The following is an 18,935-nucleotide window of genomic DNA, read 5'->3' on the forward strand; positions in this document are numbered from 1 at the left end:
AAGACTGGATTTACTCACTTGGTACATTTATCACAACCTTCTCTCCCCTTCTGTGTCGAATGTTTCTGGTCAGTGTACTACAACAAAAGAAAAACTTTTTTGAATCATATTAAATTTTCTCTTTATACAAATATTTTTGCAGCTACTTTCTCAATAATTTTTAGGGTTTCAGGACACCAACTTCCTATTTATTTTGAGCAATCTCCTTCAGTATAATTCTTTTCCTAGTTTTAATATAGACCATAAAAGATACAACAATGAATTTTTCTTCAGTAAAGTCAGTCTTATTGTGATGGACTCCACAGTACTGTATTATATGTAATATACTGTACTGTATACTGCATCAACACAGTATAGTACTGATAAAAGAGACAGAAATAAAAGGCCAAAGACCTGAAGAATACAAGGCCAAGTTAAAAGGTATGCTTAGTTTTTAAACAGAATGTTTAGTTGTCCAAAGTCTCACTTTACAGTGAAAAGTACGTCACCCATTTCAGAGTCACTAGGACAAGGTACTGAGTACTGAGATGCCACTGTGACATACCTAAGTGAGAGCCAGATTAACTGTGATGGAATCATTTAGGCACAGGATTTCAAACCGGAAACAATTTTGCAGTAGAAAAATCAACGCTTTTTGCCCCACAACACTGTGGACTATTATATAAAGTTCCTTTAACTTAACAATTAATTTTCTTAAGACGCTTTGAAAAGAAAATACGTGTCATGACAACCATTTCTGTACGAGTCCTTGTGAAATCTGCAGCAACCAGCTACAGTGCCCTCCATTCCAGTAAAGAATTTGGAGATATGTCTGTGATATTTAGGTCGAGACAAAATGTTCAACTTCTCAGATTTCCCAAATACTCTTACCTAAATCTAGGATGTTTATTGATGGCTTCATCTGGAAAAAAGAGAGATTTTGAAGCTCCTTCTTCTACTGGTGTTGGCTTATAATCCGGCAGTGTAAACCCAGGACAGCCTAACCTATGTAACACAACGAGATACAAGCTGCAGTGAAAACAGACTGTGATTTTAGAATGGTGAAATGATCAAAGATTAGGATTCTAGTAGACAGCCAGTCAACCACCACCTTCCACAGTAGTTAACACAGCCTTTGTTTTAAAAGAAACCCACTAGTCTATCATTAGATAGCAAACATGGACATTCGCAGTGGCTGAAGCAGGAAACTTCAGTACTATGTGGGGTACACACACATTTTAGCGTGTTAGTGCCTGTTATTAATACTGACACACAGCTGCATTTCTTGCTTCAAAGTTTATCTCGAGGATGAAGGTTGACTGCCAAAGTAATTTATCCAGACCTACTCTTAACAATCTACCCCTTTTAAAATATATGCTTAACCCACTCTATAAGAATTAAGACGTAGTTTCAAGTGGTACACATATTGTAAGTCTTATAACATTTCTAGAACTCTGAAAAACCCCTATGAGATGAATGTCTTAAGTGAAGAAAAATTGCAGCTATTAGGTGTAAAGTGCTGAGAGATAAGCAAGCTAACCAGAATACACCCCTCCCATTTGGGAAACTCCATTTTAAGTTTCAGAGTCACCTGAACCAAGAATAAGCTCTCAGTACAGCTGAGACAAAGGAACATTTGACAAGGCTGAGATAAAATAGCAGATTAGTTTCTCCATGTTGCACAGTCAAAAAGGCAAAGATTCTGTTGAAAAGCTCTAGTATTTTGGATGGTTAAAAAAAGCTGATAAAATTACAAACAAACTATTCAAAGATCAGGAAACACTCACACTTCCGAGAATATTATTTATGTTCAATATTGTTTCTTCTTCCTGGTTTTAGTAAGTTGTCCTACAACTTGCAAAGCCAGCTTCATCACTTACCCAAGTGCTACACTGGAAACTGCATCCCTCCAGTCCTCAAGAAATAAAACAACTTTCTGGTCAAGCAGTGAGGGCTCACAAACTTAGGAACTAGGGACACTCATTTAGTATTATGCTAGAATTTTTCAATATTTAAGCATTTTCAAATAGTTCACTTTTAACTGAATTATTTTATTTTGAATAAGCTTACTTCTTTACCTTTCTTCTGTCAGCAGTCTAAAAAAGGTTTTTTGTCTTTTAGAATGCAAAGATGTTATTATATATACGTGTACATGCCCAGATGCACACAGGCATATGCACATGTTACTGTAGAGAAAATGTGGCAAAAAACTTCAACCCCATAAAACCTCAGAATTATATGTTGGCAAGACTCCAGTCAAACCAACAAGGACTTGAATGGCAAGATAGCACAAGTCAGAAAAAATAAACTAAATTAGGCTAGCCTAGGGAGAGCAATCTCTGAGGGATTAAAGTATGTTTGGAATGACCTGTAAGTCATAAACAAACTATATTTTATTATTTACTGGCTTTCACTAAAGTCCAATGTACTGCTCCTACAGTGATGTAAAAAGTATTTATCTGTATCGACAAAGGGATGAAGAACTTTTCTCCCTTTATTCCCTGCAAGACAGGGTCCAAGACGTTTGTATGTAAAATTTATTAAATGACAAAATGTACCTGGTAAGGTTGCAGGGGAAAAAAACACAATTCTCTAATACACTGACAACTACTTAACCACTGGATTTTAAATAAACTCTTATTACATCTAGTATAACTCTAACAAGGTGAAAGTAAATTTTGCCAACAGAGTATTCTTAATAGAGCATTCATGGGGCATTATGCAGATATTTTGGCACCACTGCTGCTAAGGCATATTTTGTATTGTTCCTCCTCTCAGCAAGAATTTTGAGCTGTTGGATTCTGTATTAGAAAAGAAAACTAGCCAGTAAGGCCAGCCACGACTCTTCTGCTGCAGAGCAACTTTTTTACACTCATAAGCACAACTATCTTCATTCACTTTGCTGATCAGGCTAGTTACAATAAATGCAATAAATCTCTGCCTAGAATTATGTTTCAAAAGAATGTCACAAAATACAGTTTCTCCTAGATAATGAAGTTAATCCTAAATTTAATTTCTTCAAGAATTCCTTTACAACAATAAACGGATGAAATCTATCCTTTGTAAGGGTATTTTTAACCCAGGAGAGATGCTCTCCTTTCTAGATTCAGTAAGTAGAATATTGTGTAACGGAAGTACTAAGTTCAGGTGCCCCAAACTAAGAGAAGCTTGCATGTACTTTAGGGAAAAGGTAGTATTAAAAATAGATCAGGTTAGCCATGTGTTGAAAAAGTGCTGCTTATAAACATCACAGTTTGCAAAAAAGGTAAAGAGAAACCTTTTCTATATAATTTTATGTATCAACTCAAGGTGGTAGACTACTCTATACTTAACAATTTATGTTGCAAATAGTCAGCATTCTCTCCTAATAAAAAAACATCACAGGTTAGAAGCAACCTAAAAATGTAAAAGATGCTTATTTGCTTGTCTCGTTGCAAGAAAACTTTTAGGAAACGTGACTGGAGCATCAAGCCAAAGTACTTTAGTCAAATAATATTTTTCTCTATTTTGCTGAATGATTCAGCTATACGCAATAAGGAGAAAAAGTATGTAAGGAACGGGAAACATGGCATTACACATCAACAACCATCTCACCTTGGAAATGATGTCACTGTGCAAACAGCCTCATTTTCTTTGAGTACAGAAGCAGCCTCTTGCCGTCTTTTCCTCATGTTGTCTTGCACAGTGTTGAATTCAGACATGGTTCCCCCATATGGCTGTCCAGGTGTTCCTTCAATCATGTAACTTCCATATTCTGGTCTCCAGAGTGTTGGGTGACTAAAATAAAAGAAGAGTCACATTTAAACGTTTCTGCAACTTCAAAAAAGATCAATTATTTGTGAGAATTTCAGAAACTAATATCACTTGCAAGAAAAATCTCCTATATTTGAATATTTGACAGAGGAATACAACATACCTTCCAATGCACCTCACCATAAGGAAGTGCTGAAAAGAAATCAAGGTGCAGTTTTGCAGTAAGAGTGCTGCTGTGTAGCATAATAAGCAGCATTTGCCTACACCAAATTGCAGTCACCCTTGGCATCTGTCTCAGGCTTTGTTTCTTAGGGTTTTAACCAGAACCAGAAAATACAGATCACTGCTGCTTTTCCACAGGACAGGACAGGGAAAAACTTCCCTGTCATTCTTGCATCTATACTTCCAGTTCTTCCAAAAATGGAAGAATGCTTCTCCTGATAACAGGCTTCCCCTACACAGCCCCCACTTGCTCCTCTAGTCAAGAGATACAGGAGCAAGTACACATGCACATGTACTTTTATGGGACATGGAGTACTGCATACACACAGACACAAAATCAGAGCAAGACAAAACAAGCACCCACATTGCAACATCTGTGAGCTCACCATTACGTGATCCTTTATTTCAAAGCATAATGCAAAAAGTTCATGGATTGCCTGCATGTGTGCTCAATATCTTTCACTTCCTGAACCCCAGGTTATCTGAAAACATCAGTATCTGTGGTTTACAGTTTTATCAATAGAAGACTCGAATGCTAGGCCAGAATAACAAAACTGTATCATAAGTGGAAGATAAAAAAAACCAAACCTGAAAACAGCTACTCACTTGGGGTTTACCTTCTCCCCCTTGTCTTGCAGCGTTTGAAGAACTTCTTCACCACGGAGTGCCAAACACACTTTCTTGTTTTCATGGTCAAATTTCACCAACATATATTCCACCTTGCAAGCAATAAAAACAAAACAAACAATTAAACAGTAAGGTTTTGTTCAGACACAGACACATTGGCATGCAATTTTAAGCATCAAGTGAAAAAAATTGTTACACTGAATTTTACAAAGGTTCAAAAATATTACTATGAATGCAGTAAGCAATAGTGGCAAAGACAGCTGCAGGCTTATTTTATCTTGACTAAAGACTTGAAATTCCTTTCCCTCCATTTCTAATTGGAGACACTTCACCAAAAAAATCCTGAATTTGTACTTGCCTCCATGTTTTTTCTACACAAGAAAGAATTAAAACCCCATGCAAAATACGTGACCTACAAACATTTTACTGTTATCCCATCAGTTACAATCTCTGCTGCTGACAAAAAACCCAAACAAACAAACAAACAAAAAAAAACCCCAAAAGCTATTCTACAAGATATCCATTTACACCCATCACTTGTTGAAGCTATTAAAGACTAGCACTATGTCTTATTTACACCACAGAAAGCCCACAACTGTTGGTGACAGCATCAGTCCTGTCATTACAACACTCCAGCTCTTAGTACAGTAGTTCTCACCCCTGCTTGATTAAGCTTTGCTGCCACATTTTCTTCTCCTCATGCCCAGCAGTGTACCTTATCCCCAGAGCTCTCCCCTGTCCCTGCACCAAGCTGCAACCCACACTAGATGCAACAAGCCACTTGTGACAGCACCGCTGCATACCAGCACTACAGAGTATGTTCCTCTAATAGACATTATCTGAAAGAAGCCAAACCTGGAACACCCTCATCTCAAACTCCCTGATCTCCATGCACACTTGCTGTCAAAGCTCCTGTAAAGACTTTTAGAATGCTACCAAGCACAGCAACCTAACAGCTGCTTGGACCTTGTAGCCCTTCAATACTTACACTCCATTTGTCAACACCTCTAGGTCAGAGGATATTTAGCAATGTTCTGGGAACTGTATAAGACAAACCAGCCCCCGATGTGTTGCCTACCATGCAAAAATATAAGTCACACATGGAAATGCATTACCAGGGTACTGCCTTTCAAACCCCAGCTGGACCAGTGGTAACAGGCAGTGCCTTCTGCTGGAGGCTCTCGAACCACTGCCTTCAAGACTTCCAAAAACAATCTAATTCAAGCATCAATTTATAGTTAAAAATTCAGATTGCATTTTCACAGCTAGAACTGTCAGAGGTGCACTGTGCTCCTCAATTTCATTTTCCAACATTGTCTAGAGCCACATCCCTCTGTATTTAACAAACGTGACTGCTCCAGTCCCAGGAGTTCAGGTTCACCAACTCATGGCAATTTCTATTTTGCAGTTAAGTCCAATGAAAATAGGAAAATAGCTTGCCAAAAGACAGGGAATTTGTGATGTGTTTTACAGCATACTGTAAGTAGATTTCTGGCCTTCATGTTCTTTGGCTGCTTCACTGTCCATGGAAGAGTTATTTTGTCACTGCTGTGACAAAAAATATAATCCTTGGTTGGGTTATGTGATTAAACCACAAGCAGTATTATCCAAGAGTGTTTGTAATTCTACAGAATCTCATCAGAGACAAACTCTGGAGGGACTCATCCAGCAATTACACACATTTCCTCTATGTTTTCTATGATCAAATTTTTATCTCCTAGAGAAAAAATAATTTCTAATTTCTACTTTCTTGCATGGTATACTTTGTCAATTGTGTGTATGATGCCACAATAATCAACTTGAGATAACTACAGACTATAGTCAAACAGAACATAGTTGAGCACTGATTAAATCATTGCCCAGCATCAGCCTTTCCAGTGTCACTTGACCTTGAATACTGGAAAGAAAAAGGGACTTCCAGTTTCCTACTATGTTCAACATCAATTCCTGCTTTGTAAAAGTATCATTCTCACTAGGAGCTGGCCTAATCTAGAGGGGGTAGAGTCCACAGGTGTTAGTCATTCAGATGGACACAGAATGGGCATCAAGCTCGCCACATTTCCTGTGGGAGTGGGTAGAAGGGAGAGCATAGGAACTGCAGCTGCTGTCCAGAGACACAAAGTTGAACACTTGTCCACCTTTACAAGAGTATGTTACTGTGATTAGCCTCCTGTCCTAGAAATCCCTCTCAAAATGCAGCTGTAATGAGCTGGTGGGAAGAGCACTGTATTTCTCTATAAATCAAATTGCAAGTTTAAAAAAAAAACAACAAACCAACATGTAAAAAACACTTAAGTCAAGAAGGTAAACCCAAAGAAATTAAAGTGTTTCATATTTCAAGTAGTGAATATATTACATTTATACATCTAGCTTTAGAAACACTATTACTTTTGCCTCCAGAAACACTGACTAAATCTTCAAAGCTGTGTTAACACAGAGATGATCTGCCATTAATTTTAATGAGAAAATAAAAACCTTCAGACAGCTGCCAACAGTTCCAAGTAACCCACAGAGTATCTTAACAACAGAGACTGACTGAAGGGGCATCCTTAAAGAATGCAATTTAGACTCATCAAAAGATTTAGCCTACAGCTACAAAGAAACAAATTCAGAGTTCACACATTTTTACATTCAACTTCAGGTCATCATTCACAGACTTCTCACATGTTTTTTATCCACAACAAAGTCTAGAGAAACACAACCAAGCTGAGAGAATCAGCATGCCTGGCAGAGATTCCAGTCCAAAGGTCAAATATGAGGGGCTTCACCCAACATCCATAATTCATTATTTTGCTGCACTCTTTGGAGATCACTTTTCTTGATAATTTTAACTAGGTTCCTTAGCAAGAAGCAAAATACACATCAGATCAAACTACTGATGCAGATGGCTGAGCAGCAGCCTTGCTTAGAGCCAGTGAGGACAATGCACCCTGTCATGGCCACTTTGGACACAAGTTTCCAGTCAGAGCTCTCATTGTGCAGCAAACCCTACACACCTCTGTCTTCTGGCTGGCAAATGCTGCCAGGCTGCTGAGGACAAGAGGTGGCATCCCAGCTCCTCCCTGCAGACAGACTGCTCTGCACAGCCTCAGTGGATGAATCTCTCTGACCACCCCAGTCTGCCTGGCTCACTGAAGCTCTGTGGTACCTTACCAGGCAAAGGAACAAGAGTTTGGCCAGCAAGGTTGCAAAGTGAAAGCTGAAAGTCCAACCCCTGCCCTGTTCTGACACAGAGCAAGCCTAAAACAAATTATTGTTCACAGTTAAATGCATTAAAAAAGCAAACACAATTTTAGTTAAAGCAAATACTCGGAGTATCAGAACTACTTACAAGCCAACACAAGCAAAAACTGGCCTTTAGAAGCTTCCTTCCTCTTAATTACTGGCCTGCAATGTAACTGCATCTACAGAGTACTTCCAGGCCAGCTCTGCTCCACTCCATTGCCAAATCATCTTAAGAAGCACTATGCTCCATTAGCTTGCTAGCACCCAGAATGGTGCTACTGCACTCACTACAATCTTTTCTCACAGTTGGCTACCAAGAAAATTTCAGGCTTTTGAGAATTCTTTGATATCACCTCTGTAAATACAAGTGAGACCTTGAAGCCTCTCAACTGCGGAGAACCACAACCACTCTTCATTCATTAAGTCACACAGTTGTGCTGGACTTATCTGAAAGCAAAATGAAAGATGACAGTTCTCTGGAAATGGGTAAGCATGTCTGAAATTGTTTGAATGCCTGAGTTATTTGACCATAATTACACATATTATTTCTGCATAAAGAATGCTTCTTAAAAATGAAGGTTTATCAGAAACAACTTGTTAGCAGACATTCTAAGAAACAAGGAGGACCCAAGTTACCACCTATGCCATGCTGTTGTCCCAAATGTGGGCTTGTTGCCCAGTGCGCAGTGCCAATGTACAGATAAAGACGAGGTAATTCTATTTAATCACAGAATTTTCAAGGTTGGAAGAGACCTTAAGGATCAGCAAGTCCAACTTAGTCCAGCAAGTCAAACCATCACTGCCACTGTAAGCCCTAAATCACTAAACCGTATCACAGAGCAAGATCTAGATACCTCTTCAACATCTCTCAGGATGATGACTTGATCACCTCCCTGGGTAATCCATCCCAGTGCCTGACCACTCTAATGGTGAATTTTTTTTTCTAATGTCTGATCTGAAACACCCCTGTTTCAACTTAAGGCAGAACTTTTCTCTATTCTAATTTGTGCAAAGCAAGGAGCTAGGTGATAAACTGCAAAAGGCTGCTAGCTCCCCTATCATCAAAGCTTTATATAATTTATACATTTTAGCAAAGAAATCCAAGTTCACTGACTACAAGTTACATAGTTCTCTTAATAATTCTACCTTCTGTTGGTTAAATTATTTGCTTGCTTCAAGTAGTCTGCATGCTCAGTACTTCTCTTGAGTTGGTGGGTTTCCTGAGTCAGCAGACCATGGTGGTGGGAATCTCTCCCTGCTGGAATTACCTTTTACCCAGCTGGAACTGATCTCCGTGCAGTTGCTGAGTTGGCTTTGTTAGCTTCTCACTTATCTTGGGAGTTTTGCCAAACGTCCTTGTGGCCTGTAAATTCTGTGTCCTTTGTGCCCTCTATCAGTAGTATAGCCTTCTCCTCAAGCGTTGCTAACCTCTACCCCCAGTCCTAAGATCACTGAAGCATGTTAAGCCCTAAATCTTAACACAATTCTATCGACAAGTAATTTATCTTTCTAATGCCTGGACAGCAACATATCATCATCCAAATACTTGCCTTGGTAGTGGTCTGCTTCCCAATATAAAACCCACCCTTCATACTCAATTTAATGCCATCATGCTAACTACACAGGGAACAAAACCTATCTAATAGATGAGAGTAAATCTTCTTGCTGTAGTGTTAAATGCTAAAATCCTTTCAACATTCAAAGTATTTGCCATGAGGTACTTCTGCCTATGAAAATACTGCTAAGCACAGTCTGGACCTTAGTAAGCTCAGAAGTAAGGTGCCAGCCTTGTACCACACTCCTGACCATCCATCTCAGATGTGGATGTCCCCTCCCTGGAAGTGATCAAGGCCAGTTTGGATGGGTCTTTGAGCAACCTGGTGTAACTGGATGGTGTCCTTGCCCAGGGCATGAAGTTTGACAAGATGATCTCCAAAGGTCCCTTACAACACAAACCATTCTGTGATTCTAAATAAACCTGATGACTCATAGACCACTCTGCTTCTCAAGGACAATCTTAATGACAGCTTCTTTCTCCTCCCACTGGACAGCTATTGCCACACATACCTGGAACAATTGTTAGCAGTCTCCACATTCCTTCAGGCCTGGAGCTTTAAGGGAAATTGAAAATTTTTCCTGAACATCCAGTGAGGTCTCATGGGTATTGTTTATTGTTAACAAAAGCCACTACCAACATTTAAGTATTTTCATGTAGTTTGCTTCACATAAGTATGCATTAGAATACCCTTTTCACTAGTAATTAAGCCTACTTTTAGAAAAAAAAAGTAGTTCTTCCAGATGTTTACTCATCAGTTAATGCATCATTAAAATACCATTCTTATTAAATAACAGTCTAGAGGAGAACAAAGTTTTAATAATCTCACAGTTCATTAAAGAACCTCTGCCACAAGTTTTCAGCTTTCGATGGAAAAAGCAGATTATTTTCTATAGGTACAAATACTTCTGATGGATCAGATGGATTCTGATGGAACATAATATCCAAGGTGGGGATTTTTGATGCAGTTATATTCTCACCACTGCTGTGATAAAGCATGAAGCCACAGAAATAAACAGTTGGTAATGCACCTTTAATGAAAGCTTTACTCTCTTACAATAAGTCTAATGCTCAAGGGAACACATTTCAGAGGAAAACAAGTCTGCAAGTGCCAAGAGGCTAGTTACCCCATTTCTAGCCAGCAAGCTGCCAAACTGTGCACTGGCATGAGGCAAGGCATTTCCACACTCATGAGATTATCATGGATGTTCTCTGCCACAGAAATAGTTTGAAAAATTTGCAGCAGGAGAACCAAGACTAAAATGTAACTCCCAAAATGCTTAATTTCGATCAAGCAGATTGGAATTGGCAACCCAATTAAAAAAGCACCATTGCCAGCTCTAAAGAAAAGCAATTTACAGCAAGCATGTCCCAGAAACAAAACACAACTCATGTTTTACATGAGTTACACTGACAATAATGAAAAAATCAAGACTTCTACACCACATTAAATATTATAATAAACAAAACAAAGAGGATGCAGAGGCTCTCATCTCAGTCAACACAGCCAGCCCCAACTAAGTGCTCTTGCCTGTTCCCCCTCCCATGCAACAACATCAGGGCTGCAGATTTTTTTGTGCATGACACAATGTGACTAGAGAACCTTCTGCACACATTGCAAACCAGAAAGCTGGGTTATTGAAAATTAAAATTGAGACGTTATAACCATTTGCATGATTCTAAAAAAATAAGAGGTCGTGCATTACAGAAAGTGTCACAGACTCCTGTACTATGTAACACCTGAGGCTAATATTATTAAAGACTAGGATCACGTTCACTTTAGATTTCTGCAGCAAAGACAACTTTATTTATTTACCTGTGAAACAAAATGCTGCAAGTCTCTAATTTGCCTTTTGCATCAGAAAGAAAAATAAAAAATTTGAACAATCAAATATGCAACATCAATAATAAAATCATTCTTGCACTTATCCTTCTGACTCACCCTTTCTCACACTGTTAACTAAAATAAGGCATCTGCACAGCAAGAAGAGGTCCTGAGGGAAAACAGGAATTACAACAGAAAGTATGATAAAACCACACCAATCCAACTTGATATTCACAGATGGAAATACAGTGTGAGCAGAATAATTTGTTATCAAAAATACACAAAAAAAGTATGTATCAAAAACATTAAAAAATTAAGCTTCTTTTATTAAAATCTGAGATTGGGAAGGAGGATATCAATGTTTACTATGGGGGTGGTTCAGTATTTATGACCAACTGCAGCTTGCTTTGGGAAAAAACCTCCTAAAAAAAAACCCCTAAAAAACACCAACCAACCACATACACAAAAAGCCCCTAAGTTAAAATCCAAACAAAATCCCACACAACAGAAAACCCCAAAACTTCCAAACTGGTTTTCACTGATTACAAAATTAAATTTTCAAAGAGCACGTCAGTATAAACTACAATGAATCTTGCACTGTGACACACACAGTGCATCTGGCAGTACAGCTCTAGGGTAGGTCACTGATGCTGTACTACAACCTATAGGGAGACAAAGCAAAATTATCAGCCATCATGGGATTAGCACACTGTGCATGTTTTGAGAGCTAGAGCATTTAGTTTAGGTTTTCCCTGATGTCAGGATTAAAGCCAGGCAGGAAAAGTAGTTTCACAGCAGTCAATCAAAGTATCCAGGGAAGGAATAAACACGAAGACTCTTCAAGGGCACCTATCTTGCTCAAGTCAAGATGTAAAGAGTTCTATTTCTGTGCATTAGTGTATTCCTTTATTTCTTTGTCAAGCACTAACACCATACCTTCAGACCCAGCCCCAGAAACACTGCTATTTGAAAGAGCAGGTAGCCATATAAGAGATATTAAGGAATCACTAAGTCTATTTGTAAACAAATAATTCCACAGTCCCTTTATTTAGCCAATAAAGCCCAGAGATAAAGGGTGAATAAGCAGACACGTGACAAATAATGAAATCATTCACGAGTGCTGCTTCCCCCCAAGCGGCCAGCGGGTGAGCACATCGATTAAGACAGCTCCATTGAGATGCATCCACACATGCCACATTTGGCAGAGGCCATCATGAGGAATTTCCACATTAAAAAAAAAAAAATTAAAAATGCATTCTGTTTGGGGAATTTCACTGGGGGACAGGGAGACTAAAAGCATTTGTCTTAAAATGACAAGAATGCAAAACAATTTGTAAGACTTCAGGCTACTGTTAGCTTTAATATTGGCAAAAGATTACCAAGAAAAGCTTTCTAAAAAGCAATTTCTGCACACTGGTATACTGCAGCAATTTGTACCAAGTGATAATGTGACATCATCATAGCACTGATGAGGAATCTGTAAAATGACCTGGATAATTTTTTTTTTAAAGACCATATATTACTGACATTCTGGAAAATGCAACAACTATTTTTTCAAGTCAATTTTATTTATAAGAAATAAAACAAAAAGCTAGTTAGAAAGTTCCAGATAAATTCAAGAAACCCCACAACTCACTATACAATTATCTAAGAAGTTTGGATAGATGGACAAACATCTTGCAGCATGTAAAGTTTAAAGAAAACACAATTAACTGTCTGTTCTTGTTGTCCATGTAAGACAATGTCTATCTCGGCTTCAAAGCTATCATGTGGCATCTTGTTCCACAGGGCATCTAGGCTTTGTAAAATAAGTAATTATCTTAAAAGGACATCTGCTCTTCTGGTCCATTAGGTTAGCCAAGTTTCTTGTAAAATGAGAAATTAAGACTACCTTTCTGTATACCGTAATGCTCTCTGAACCTAAGCCTTCATCAGTTCTGGTCCTTTCTTATCTCTTTTTGAATATTTTTATGCACGTGTATCTGTCTCTCACCAAGCCTCACTGGCTGTCTTTTTAGCAAAGATATGACAAAAACTTCTCCTGTGTACGTTATGGACAGTACCTGTACTTATTTCATGCAGCTGGTGAGCTAGATTCACCATTGCTAAAAAATGCCCTCGATTTTGTTCCTGGTTTTAAATGGGAGACAAGCAAACTAGAGCCTCAAGCTGTGTGCATCTGAACCCAACTTCATTTCCCTAATACACTGCAAAAAATTTTCCCATCTGAAGTTCTGCAGCATTTACAGGTTGCTACTGCTCTAGAAACACTAAAACCGTAACAGGCTAGAAACTGTAACAAGACACTAATGCAACAGCTAGTTCCCTGAAAAGAATCACTAAAGAGCAAAGAAATTCATCTCTTTTCACAGCCTAGCCTTTCATGAAGAAAAAAGAGAAAGCTTTCAAGAGAGTCATGCATCTTCTAATCAGAAGCAACAGCTTTGGGACATTCTGGTAAGAAACCTCTGGCCTCTCATAGCCGAGAAGGGCTGCTTTGCTTCTTGCATGAGGAAGTGTGGATTGGCACATGTTCATTTTAATTCTTATTTAACTTATTTATAAGGTATAATTAAAAAATAAAGGATAAGGAGGGGAATGAATTGAGTGTACAGGAGAAAGATCAAAAGCTTAAAAAGGACTGAGAAAGAGGTAAAAGGAAGAAAAGAAAACAAACAACGAAAACCAAACCAGAACTAACTAGTAAGACTTCAACTCGCAATGCAGTGGTACACTATCCGTGCTGCCTCATACATAGCATTATCAAATCTTTTCAAAGGCCTCCAAATTTCACTTCAAGTTTGGACTAAGAAAACCTTTAAAAAGCTGAAGATGCTTACTGAGTGCTAGATCCCCATACTGACTGGGACAAGACTCATCCACAACAAAAGGGTGATTATGTCTAATTTCACTAAACAAGGCTGAGAAAGTCAGAGTCCTACTTAATTCATATGTACTTTAAAGCCAAACTGCCATGTTTTGCGCCTACGCTTGTTTTCTAAATCCCTTCCTTCTGAGGTCTCCTTCTGGCACACCTTTCTCAAAATTTTCTTATGCCGAATACAGCTCCTCCTAGTCTTTACAGACCATGGAAGAGAAGCATTACATGCACATATGAACACATATGTATATGCAGTTCGATGTGAAATGCTGTGACTCTACACTTGTGTGCACGCTCAGCACAGAAGAGCAGCAGTGAGCTTTGCCAAGGGTCACCCATTCCACTTGTCTGATCCTAGTGTCCACATTAAGCTCCAATGGGAAATTTAAGCAACATCCGTCAGTTAGAGGAATGCAATCAGCACACAAGAGGTGCTGAGCAGCAAGGGAGACTAATAATGCACTGGCACAGAAGGGAGCTTTTCGGGATAAAAGCTGGGAAGCAGCAAAATAGGCTAGCATCTGCCAAGCTGTACAAACTAATTGTTTCACATGATATCTGCTAACTGTATTGGAGTTCTGAAACACAGCACTGAAACGTTGCAGGTTTTTGATTCTGCTGCACAAAAAAAACCCCAAAAAAACAACAAAAAAACCCCACAAACAATGATCACAACTCCGCAGCCCCGAGGTAAAGCATACATTATTGGATGGAAGAGGAAGATGAGAACATAAGGAGATCGTACTTGTTAGCATGACAAGGTCTCAACAGCAGATGTAATTGTTGCCCAAACTTTGTGAGCATTAAGACAATGATAGTAAGGTGGGGTCTGATGAGGGATAATGAGACAATTCACTGTTTTGTATTCTCCACAGTCAGGAGAAGTCAAGCATGAAGAGGGAGGTCAACTGTCAGTTTTAAATGAGGTAGAAGGATGATTAAGAGGCAGAGGGACCTTTACCTGCAGATGTAAGTTTAAGGAGACCTTTAGAAAGTATTTTTTTATAGCAAACATTACTCTCTTACAGTCATACTTGGTAGGCTTTTGTTTTTTACCATTGTAAAAGCTTCATGGTTGCAAAAAATTGATTAAAAAAGAACTTGCCCCAAAACAGACAACAGCTCTTGGCTCTATTAACACTGCAAGCAATAAAAGAGCTGAGTTTTCAAAAGGCAGCAGAACCAGAGTTTTGACCTTTCCAGCTCTTTACTCGGGAGAGGATGGGAGCACTAGGGAATGCTACCCTGCAATGTAAGCTGTGATGCTGTCTCGCTCCCTTCAAAGCAGATGCCACCACCATGCTCTGTTAGCACTTAGCCTTAGCACTTCTGCCTGACACTCAAGAAACAGTACATGATGATTGCCTACAGTTTCATACCCTTGGAACCCCAGGGAATGGGATCCTTAGGAAGTTACAAGCACCCCAAGGGACCCCCCAAAATTCTGTAATGAGTCTTATAACACACACTGAGAAGTGGGAGTCCTAATGAAAACCAAAGCAAAGCAAAGGCTGCTATCTATGCTCACAAGCAAACACAGTATTTCCTTTTCACAATGACATCACCTAGATGGGGAACTACCTTTCAAGTATGCACACATACGCCCTGAAAGACAAACTCAGGAGTGCTACTGAAGTTGGGTTTTTTTCTCATAAACATTCCTTTAAAAAAATAACAAAATACATTTTTTACTAAACACGCTCACAGAAACATCTCTGGAACACAAAAGTAATTTTGTTTATTCTGATTTTATCACTACCATAACATGAAGACTGTCATCTTCATTCTTGATTTCCATCTTCAATAAGTTTTTAAAACAATTAAACACCCTCAGGCCACAACTTCATACATAAAGTCAAAGTGCAAAAAAGACTTTTTATGAAAACTGTTCAATTAGTCAGTTGATTCATCTAAGCTGCATAGAAATGTGGCGCCACTTTCTGACTAGATACCTGACAGGAAAAATGGAAAATAAATGTACTGCCCTCTGCATCAGTCTATCTATAGCACAGCTCAAGTAACTTATGGACTGAGGTATGGTTTTGTGTTTGCACAAGAACAGACTGGCTACAAGGACCTGGTCCATTAACACACTCCTAAATGCTGTGTTACATAAAAATATATAACTGCATAACAACAGCAGAACAAAGATGCCACACCTGAGTTTATTAGCATTTGCTAAAATGAAGAGATAGACAATTAACCAGGTTACCCAACCTTCTCTGAATGTTCATAGACATTTCTAACACAGCTCTCAGCTCCTTATCAAAACCATGTCTGCAATGTTATTACTCTTAAAATCCTGCCTCTTGCCATGCTGGGGCATGGTAGAAGAAAACTGTCATCTTCTTTAACGTAACACCCCGCTATTTATTGAGCATAAATACTTTGATAGGTACGGCCCCCAGGCCAAAGGAACAACGAAGCTCCCAGAGTCCAGTCTCACCATACATCTATGATTACCAAGAGATCAGCTGCAGGTGCTGCAGGGGCCAGCTGTATTTGACCCTCTCCTCCACACACTCCTGGTACTTTCCTCACATCAAGCAGAGCTTGTTGGGTCTTCCTGTGAAAGAGCCGAACCTCTGCTGAGAAAACCCATCACTCTAAAAGCTGAATAAAAGAAGAGTTGTCTGCTAGGTTAACTTTTTGAACTCAGCTGGCCAGTAACAACACAAGGCAGGCAGCAGAAATATGAGCCTGGAACACAGGAAGGGAAGCTGAACCAGCTTGCTAGTGGATCAGCCTTAGCTATCTTGTGAAATCTCACTCTCAAGCAAAGGGCAACTAAAATTGAAGACCTATTTAAAAATGAGTACTATCTCTTAAAGATTCATGAGAAAACCCTCAAGCTAAGTCTCAGAGCACCAGGAAGACTGTTTATATTCCTGGACTGAAGACTGTGAGGCTCTTTTGTCAGTGTAACTTCAGTCATACCAGACATGCGGGAACACAAATGTCAGACACTGATAGATAGAAGTATATTTAACCTGAGTTCACAGCACTCTAGCTGCAAAACCCTGTGGTGTAGACTACACATACTTTCATTAAACAGATTTTAGTAGCCAAGCCCCCACTCACTCATGGAAGCAGATTCTGTATGCTGATGCTTGCCCTGCCATTACGTGAATTATAAAAGGGCTTCAATAAAAGAAGAACTGACTTTAAAGAGACAAGTTCTCTCGAGGTGAGAACATTGTGAACATGGTGAACAGCATTCTCCTCTGGCAAGGAGCATCTGTGAACAGCTGCTATTAGTGAATAAAGTTTTCTCACAAATGCCTTTGCTGCTCAGAAAGCAAACGGTGCATGAGACAGAGATGTAATGGCCAAGTCCTCACATTGCTTGTATCCTACTCTACTCTTCCAACTTCCCTGCAGCTGCATCTAGGACACCTCCAAGTGACCAATGCTGGACCTCACCAACACCACGGACAAAGACAGCTTCTAGTGCAGCACATGTGAAGCTGCTCCCTGTCTTTTGGGGAACTGATCAGTAGAAAAAGCCTTTGCTCCTTTACAGAGTGCTGTCAGGCTGTGGCACAATTGAGTGCAGGTTTACAAGGCAACACACCCAAGACCTGTAACTAAAGTTACGGTCCTCGGGCACTAAGCACCTGTAACAAAGTTCAAGTCATTACCCGAGCGATCATCCTGATCCCTGTTGAGAAGGCAGGCTGTCACTTGCCGAACGCCCAGGAAACTCTGGGGTAAAGCAGGGCTCGGCAGGTCCCTTTCACACAGGGATACAGGAGAAACGCGGTGCGCGGTGAGAGGGCTGCCACTGCAGAGCTGCCCGCCCATCCCCGCTCCCGCTTCCTTCAATTTCCTCTCAAAAACTGAGTTCGAGTCCGAGCAGGCACTACCTCGGACTCGAAAAGCATAGACACGCTTTACTCAGATTCATCAAGAGAGCATAAACAAACTACGGAGAAGGAGCGGGTGCTGCCGAGCATCACCGCCCCTCCCGAGGGGCTGCCCGGGCAACCGGCTGGTGCCAGGCGGAAACACTCAAAGTTGTTCCAGCGTTTCAGAGCCGCGGCTCAGAGCGGGGCAGCCGTGCTGCGCAACGAGATGCGGCGAGCGCGCGTGTGTGCGCCAGGTAAACAAAGCCCCGCCGGGCAGCCCGCAACGTCCCCACCCGCCGAGCGACCGCGGCCGAGCGGCAGGGCCCGCTCCGGGCAGCACGGCCACGGCCGGCCCGACCCGCGCCACGCCGGAACGGCACCTGCGCCCGCGACGGGGGGCGGCGGAGGCCGCGCTCGCAGGGGTCTCACCCACCTCGTCGCCCCACTTGAGCACGTCCTTGTGGCGGTCGCGCAGGGCGCGGTAGATGTGGAGGAACTGGAGGATGCCGTGCCGCCGCACGTGCTCCGCGTACCGCCGCGTCTCCTCCCAGCTCAGCGGCGAGCCTTGCGACAGCAGCCCCATGCCGGCCGGGAGGGAGGGAGGGAGGCCGAAGAAGCGAGCGGAGCCGGAGCGGAGCGGGTGCGGCCGTGCGCGCGGTGCGCTCGGCGCCGCGGGTGCGCTGGTGCCGCGGCGGCGGGACCGAGCCCGGCGCCGCACGTGACGGCGGCCGCGCGTCAGGCCGTGACTCAGCACTTTCCGCCGGCAGGCGCCGCCCCCGGCGCGGGGCTGAGCGCGGCCTGGCGGCCCCGCCGCGCTCTGGGAGAGCCGAGAAGGAGCCGCAGGGAGGGAGCGCGCGAGCGGCCCCGGGTCAGGCAAACCCGGTCGCCGGCAGCGACCGTGAGCGCCGCTGCTCCGAACGCCCGGCCCACGGCCCCGGACGCAGGGCAGGAGGCGCCGCTCGCCCGCGCCAGGCGACATGGCGGCGGGAGGGTGTCCCCCGGCAGGACGGGGCGCGTCTG

General features: G+C 41.3%; 1 protein-coding gene across 3 annotated transcripts in view; it reads right to left on the minus strand.

Moving 5' to 3' along the window:
* The window catches only part of GCLC (glutamate-cysteine ligase catalytic subunit), a 34,904-nt gene extending 16,356 nt beyond the window's left edge, over positions 1-18,548 (minus strand). The window contains exons 1-5 of one of the 3 annotated variants that reach the window (XM_062489745.1): positions 18,349-18,546; positions 4,561-4,673; positions 3,574-3,756; positions 871-984; positions 19-77 (exon numbers count right to left, since the gene is read on the minus strand). In XM_062489745.1, coding sequence (XP_062345729.1) covers positions 19-77; positions 871-984; positions 3,574-3,756; positions 4,561-4,673; positions 18,349-18,498 — 619 coding nt within the window. In that variant the 5' untranslated portion in view covers positions 18,499-18,546. Of the gene's footprint in view, positions 1-18; positions 78-870; positions 985-3,573; positions 3,757-4,542; positions 4,674-18,348 lie in introns of those variants that run through there. The other 2 variants (XM_062489746.1, XM_062489747.1) reach the window with 2 other exon arrangements.
* Between the last annotated feature and the right edge of the window lie 387 nt (positions 18,549-18,935).

The sequence above is a fragment of the Cinclus cinclus genome, chromosome 3 (genome assembly GCF_963662255.1).
Source record: "Cinclus cinclus chromosome 3, bCinCin1.1, whole genome shotgun sequence".
Classification (NCBI taxonomy): Eukaryota; Metazoa; Chordata; class Aves; order Passeriformes; family Cinclidae; genus Cinclus; species Cinclus cinclus.